Genomic DNA, 6,737 nt, shown 5'->3' on the forward strand with positions numbered 1-6,737 from the left:
TCAAAGTACATGTATTTTGAATTAAAACTAAAGGGGGCAAAATTGAATTTTCACAAACCAAAATTCATATCGTTTCTTGTAAATATTAAATAGTTCATAACATAATTTAAGAAGAAAGTACACTACACCTATAAAAATTAATATAATGTTCTTGTGGATGATATGGTATCTCACCACCTTACAAGTGTTTAAGTACTATCCCTCTGTTTTTCTTAAATGTCTTTTATAGTTTTTAAATATAAATTAAAATTATTTTAATTATAGAATATTCCTATAACATTTTTTAAATGTCTTAATACTATTATAATTAATACCAAAAACATTGGTAGACTTACCTTCGTTCATCCGTTCCTATTTGCCGTTAGCTGATGGATAGTATATATTAATTGATTTTTTCTGTTAAAAAGTAGTTGTTTCAAATTTTTATCGTCATATTTCGACTTAAAATTTAAAAGATAAAAAACAGTTTAAAACGACGATACTAAATATTATCTTTTTAAAAATGCCATCCTTTAAAGCATAGTTTTTTTTTTGTTTTTTTTTAATAGTATTACAAAAGAGAGTATTAATTTGGTGTTATCCAGAGGAAAAAAAACTTGTGCAAAATTCGCACGGCTGAGTTTCATTTTTGGACACATTTCCCCAAACAGATTTATTTTAGCATTTATTAGATGGCAAATTCGGAACTTCATTTTTGGGTTTTCAAGACTAGTAGTACAACTTCTCATCTCAGGTTATACAAGCAAGTACACCTTTAGACTTACCACCCAACATAAATTTAATTCAAATTCAACCTCTTACCCAGGGGTCGAGCCAGTCCATAGCTCGGGAGTCAGAGCTTCCGATCACCAGCTCCACCCTTAAATAATAATTAATTCTATCTCATGTAGCCCTCAACATTTGTTTATATTAACTGTATGTAGTACTAATTCAATATTTTAGAGCGAATAAGTTGTTTTAAGAGGTCAAATCTCATTTTATTTATAGAGGCCAAATAATTATAAATTATGTTATTATTATTAATTACTATTTATTTTCATAACATTTTTGAACTCATTTTTATTACATCTCTTTTCTATAAAAAAAAGAAAATCAATTTCTTACTTTTGATATTCAAATAACTTAACTTTTGAATTAAATTTCAATTTTAAAGAATTACAACTAAAAATAAAATAGAAGTGTAAAAATATTATCATTTTTAAGAAATTAGCATTGAACTTATAGAAAATTAAATATGTCTACTATTTTCATGTTAGACACTTTTGCTTTTTTAACCGACACACCAAAACGATAAAGTTTTACCATGCTAGAGACTAAATAAAATTTACCCAACACTGACGGGCTGGACTTTTAGAAATTACCCCGAACCACAAGCTAATTTTAGCCCCTAGTAATAGATTTCTGGCTCCTTACATATAAATTAATCCAAATTTTATGAATTTTTGGTATTGAATCCGATTCCATTTGGGTTAGTTTATCAAAATTTAAGGGCAAAATTGATAAATAAAATTCAATTTAGACTAAAATGATAATTGCTACAAATTTTAGAGCTATGTAAGACTTCATTATTTATGAAAATCGACCCACCTAGCTGAATTTTTTTATTACTAGTATGATTTTTCATTAGGGGAAGAAAAAATGATTTTGATGTGCAGAAAAATTAATTTTGAAAAACATGAGTTGGACAATAAGTCAGAGAAGATGTGAAAACAAGGACGAAATTTCCTAGGCAGTAAAAGAGCACCAACCAGTATTTAGGCCCACATACACCTACATTTGCCTTTCTACAGCTCAAAAGCTACATTAATGGATTATCAATATCTGTAAGCCACATAAATCATTATTTCCCTTGTCAAATTTCAATACTTATCTCTATTATATTATCTTTTCCTTACTATTATATATAAATAAAAGAATAGACCCCTCCCCACTATCCTTTATTTATTTCAAATCAAATAGAATAACCCTAAACTAACAAAGCATAGTTACAACATAGTACATCCAGAATTTTACCTTTCTCAGCTCACCATAAGAAGCAAAACAGCCATTAGCAAGAGGAAGATAAAAAATTTCCCAATATCTATTTTATTCCAACTTCCCTTTTCTTTTCACTCTGACTTTCTCAAAATGGAATGCAATATAAAGCTTCTAACTTCTTTTTCAGCTATTGTTGCTGCACAAAATAGGCATTCTTGGTCCATTTTATCCCTTCCTATGTGTGGCCATAAGTTCTATTACTCATAAAAGCCAAGCAGTAACCCAATTCTTGACAGGAATTCTCATCCATTATCACATTGTCAATGTCTAACACTATGCACAAATATTCATACACCACAAAAGATTTCCCATTAAGTTGTTAATTCAAAGATGTATACATTGACACCTTCTTCATTCATGAAGGTGGATGTTGGTATACAGATTGCACTTCTGATTCTAACAATGAAACATACTTATCAAGCATTGATATTAATGCCTCGAATTCTGTTACTTGTCGCTCGATTGTATCAATTTGCTGCACGTATTCGTTGAAACCAGAGCTTTTTGTCTTCAACTGCTCCACAAAAACTCTTAACCCCGAAGCTACATCACCAAAACCCTTGTACTCTTCAGCCACTCTCAGATTCATTTTCTCCAAGAGTTCCAACATGTTACTTGTTCCCTGAGATTATGAATGTCAAGAATTTATTTTCATAATAGAAAGCGATAAGGGTCAGTTTTTCCCTAATTGTAGAAAAAAGGATAAATTTAGCCTCGTAGTAGAAATCTTAGCTCAACTTTATCCCTTTTTTCGAGAAATTTTGTCCCTAATTTCGTTGGCATTTACTATTAAAAAAAAGGATAAAATTGAACTAGGTTTTCTATCATGGGTGTAAATTGAGCTAATCTTTCTACCAATGGGGCAAAATTGATCTGCCCCAATAACATTTGGGTCAAATATATATATATATATATAAGATAACTAAGAGCATCTCCAAGAGACTCTTAGTGAGCTCTCTAAAAATAATATAAATAATTGACTCTTAGTGATTTAAGAGTGGCTAAGATATATCATCTCCAACAATACTCCTTATATTCACTCCTTATTTATTATTTTATTATTAAGATTATTCTTTATTGTTACATTACCAATAGTGTGAGGAGAGAGACACATCAATAATAAATTATTAATAAAAAATGAAGTTAGGAAGCACTAAGAGGTGGAGAGAGGCTCTCTATTAATAGAGAGGATGAAGAGGCTCTTAGTGATATGAGGAGCCACTAAGAGGCTGTTGGAGATGAATTTTCATTCTCCCTCCTCAAATTTTAACTTAAGAGCCAACTTAAGAGGTTGTTGGAGATGCTCTAAAGGTAAAACAGAATAAGATTGAAAGCACAAGATGTTAGTTTGTGGGGGTTTTGACCTGAAGTTCACCCTTGACCATGGTTGAAACGCTGGTGAAGAGATCATTGAATGAATCAGCAAGTTCATCTTGAATCTCAACTTCTTTCTCCTTTTCAGCAGCCATTGTTAAGTGCCCAGATCTCTTAGATGCTTTTTTTACTTCCTGAGAATAAATGCTACTGTTTAGTACAATTTTGGTATCTCATATTAAGAGCTAAAGTGCACAAATTCTGCGATAGAGGCATAATTGTGAACATCACAAACCTTGTTTTGCATCTTCAAAATTAAATAAAAAAAAGAAAATGAAACTGCATTTCACTTAATTTGTCCATAGTTTTTATGCATTTATCCATTACCGTCGTAGCAAAGAGATCATTCAAAAATCAAAACATTTTCCTAATTGGGTCTAATCATCTCCATGGGATTAAGATGATCTCACCTTTGGATGAAGAAGTATTCAAAATCTTAATCTTGCTCTAAAACTTTGATGTTCAGAAATTGATTTAAACTTACATAGCATCTAATGTTTTTTCTACCCACAGCTGACTATTCATCCTCTCTCTAAGTTGCATATAAGTAACAATGAGCTCTAATTACAAACTAATTATGCATATCACCAAAATTGATGAGCCCTTCAGCTGTTCTGCCAGCTAGAAACCCCAAATTCCCTACAAACGCAAATATCAAATCCAATTACAGTGAAAAATCCAATGGCTCAAATCAACCTACAACACATATAAAAGAAGCTTCAATAAACTGATCCGATCAATCTCATTAATAATCAATAAAAACACATACCCCTACTTAAATCATGTGAATGACTATCAACATAACCAAAAAAATCCGATTCATACCATACTAACAAGTTCTCAGTTAAAATGCACAAGTAAAATAAACTAATATGATGTTAACATTAACAGAACCAATTCTTTAAATTAAGACCCAAGAACACAACCAACATGAGGAAAAAAAAACAGAATAAACTTTGACGGTATATGCATCTACAAATACATGAAGCTAGAATTCCATTAATTAAGTAGCCTAATCAATAAAAATTAATGCATTTTAACTGGATATAAAAGGCAAAACGCAATGATTACCAGAGGCTGAAGTAAATCTACTGCAAAAATGGAGCGGTTCGTGATCTCATTCCTTGGTGCTTGGCTTCCAGATGAATTAACCTGGAAAGACACAATGACTGTCATTGGATTTAAGATGTGCTAATTTCGTAGTTACACTGAACAGTAAGAGCTATATGGTCATTAACACAATTTTTAGGAGGAATTTAGCTAAAATGACCATGGTTGTAAAATCCAGACCAGCCATAGAACCGGAGAAGGGTGAGCGTCAAGGGTCAGGGGTTCGACCGGTTACAAAAGAATCTGAATAAAAATATTATTTTATGATAGTTAACCTTCTAACGTAATCAAATAGTCCGTGTTAACAAAAATTATACTAATTTGGGAAATTTTAACTCTTGAACTTCCAATTATGGAACTTCCAATTAGTTAGCCAAAAATTGGGGAACATCAATGAAACATTGAAGAAACATTCTTCGCATTCCTACTCACCTGAAACTAAAGTTGTAGAAACATTAACGAAATTGCAACATCTTTCTCAAAAACTTGCAGCATTGTTCCATCCCCATTTAATTAATCAGCCATGGATTTTCAAAATTATATAATTAAAACTTAATGAAAGTAACAAGAAGCAAAACTGACAAATATATTATTAATGTGCCATGTCAATGTTAAAGTGAAGAACAACTATTGATCAAGCTTATACAATATATCAGCAGAAAAGATTGGGAAAATTTTGTCTAATGCATTTCTTATCACAATTATATAATATATCAAACAGGAAACTATTACAAACTGGGAAACGAAAAACGATGAATCTTAAAACAAGTTCAAAACAGAAAATCCTAGTAATGCATTTAGTGGACGAAGACATGTTTAAGGGGAAGAGTTCACATTTGTGAAATTACTCTAAAGATTCAAAAAAAAAAACTCAAATATCACTAGTGAATGGTAATTCCACACAAAAACAACAATTTAAAATGAAATCATCATTGACATTGTAAAATAAAATAAAAATTCACCTGAAAATTAGGGTTTTTTACTCTCAAATGGTCACGATTTGAAAGGATCGGCGAAGCATAGAAATGAAGTAATCGAAATCACTTAGAAAAGTCGAAGAGATCGGACTGAAAAGCATGGAACGGAAATACCCGAATAATCGAAGAACACGAAACGGAAGGTAAACACAACGCAGCTGTGTTGTGGCTGATTGCAATTTTTCTTTTACTTATTAAAAAATAATAATAAATTACTTAAAGTATTCTGACCCGCTCCAACCCGCTAACCCGCTACCGGTTATTGTGCATACAAAATCAAATGGCCCACTAAAACTTGCTCACAATCAAATTCTAAAACCAAATCCTGAATTCACAATAAACTTTTATTAAGTTTGTAAATAAAATTTAATAATAATAATAAAAGAACCAAGAGAAAAAAAAGTATGAATAATGGTTGAAATTCGCTCTCAAACTTGACATGGAAGTTTAATTTAGCCCAAATCAATTTTTGGCTATTAATTTAGTCCTTAAAGTTAGGTCGAAAAGGGTAACCTAGGATCAAATCAGTCTTAAAAATATAATACATTTTTAATACCAAAACTTTATCATGTTTAAATTTTGATATTTGAAATCTATTTTTATACTTAAAAATTATTATATTCTGCACATCCGCAAAACGCTTTGGTATCAACACATTACTTTATGCGCCGGTGCAGAATATCAATGCACTAATACTATTTTGAGAGGTTCTGTGAAATTTTTCTGTCTTTGTTTCGGGGGAGTTTCTTTCAGAATTAATTGTTCGTGGCTCATGCTCCTACTTCGAGAGATTTCTTTTGTCAGTGCGATTTTTACCTCTATTTATTTTTCTCATATTTTATCACTTAATAGAAACAGAAAAAATTCATTGAACCCCTCAAAATAGCATTAGTGCATTGATATTCTGCACTGACGCATAAAGTAATGTGTTAAAACCAAAGCGTTTTGCGATTGCGCATAATATAATAGTTTTTAAGTATAAAAATAGATTTTAGGTATCAAAATTTAAACGTGATAAAGTTAATGTATAAAAAATATATTATATTTTTAGGACTGATTTGATTCTGGGTTAATTTGAGCTTTCCGACCAACCTTAAGAGCTGAGTTGATACCCAAAGATTGATTTGGACTTAATTGACCCTCTATGCCAACTTTAGGGGCCAATTTGATCCTTTATTAAAAAAAAAGTATCATTTTAATGTAAAATTTCAAGTGTACTACATTTTTATAGAAGTTGAT

At 30.9% G+C, this 6,737-nt stretch overlaps 1 protein-coding gene across 5 annotated transcripts; it reads right to left on the reverse strand.

Annotated features, from left to right (window-relative positions):
* Window positions 1-2,327: 2,327 nt before the first annotated feature.
* Window positions 2,328-5,688, reverse strand: LOC136207839 (biogenesis of lysosome-related organelles complex 1 subunit 2). 5 transcript variants are annotated; one of them, XM_065998775.1, is made up of 5 exons: window positions 5,484-5,688; window positions 4,483-4,563; window positions 4,000-4,050; window positions 3,402-3,545; window positions 2,328-2,659 (listed from the first exon to the last, which is right to left on the reverse strand). In XM_065998775.1, exons 4-5 carry the CDS (start codon window positions 3,504-3,506, stop codon window positions 2,393-2,395), a joined length of 372 nt encoding a protein of 123 aa, XP_065854847.1. In that variant the 5' UTR covers window positions 3,507-3,545; window positions 4,000-4,050; window positions 4,483-4,563; window positions 5,484-5,688; the 3' UTR covers window positions 2,328-2,392. The 5 variants fall into 5 exon arrangements, with proteins under 5 accessions (XP_065854847.1, XP_065854848.1, XP_065854850.1 ...); XM_065998776.1 differs by having other exon boundaries at window positions 3,896-4,050; XM_065998778.1 differs by having other exon boundaries at window positions 4,483-4,580.
* Window positions 5,689-6,737: the final 1,049 nt, after the last annotated feature.

This window comes from Euphorbia lathyris, chromosome 1, assembly GCF_963576675.1.
Source record: "Euphorbia lathyris chromosome 1, ddEupLath1.1, whole genome shotgun sequence".
Taxonomy (NCBI): Eukaryota; Viridiplantae; Streptophyta; class Magnoliopsida; order Malpighiales; family Euphorbiaceae; genus Euphorbia; species Euphorbia lathyris.

Bases quoted from the DNA above. Each gene is read 5' to 3' on its own strand.
- LOC136207839 (XM_065998773.1), bottom strand. From the start codon at position 3,506: ATGGCTGCTGAAAAGGAGAAAGAAGTTGAGATTCAAGATGAACTTGCT. The intron at 2,660-3,401 runs GTCAAAACCCCC...TCATAATCTCAG, and splicing joins TGGTCAAGGGTGAACTTCAG to GGAACAAGTAACATGTTGGA.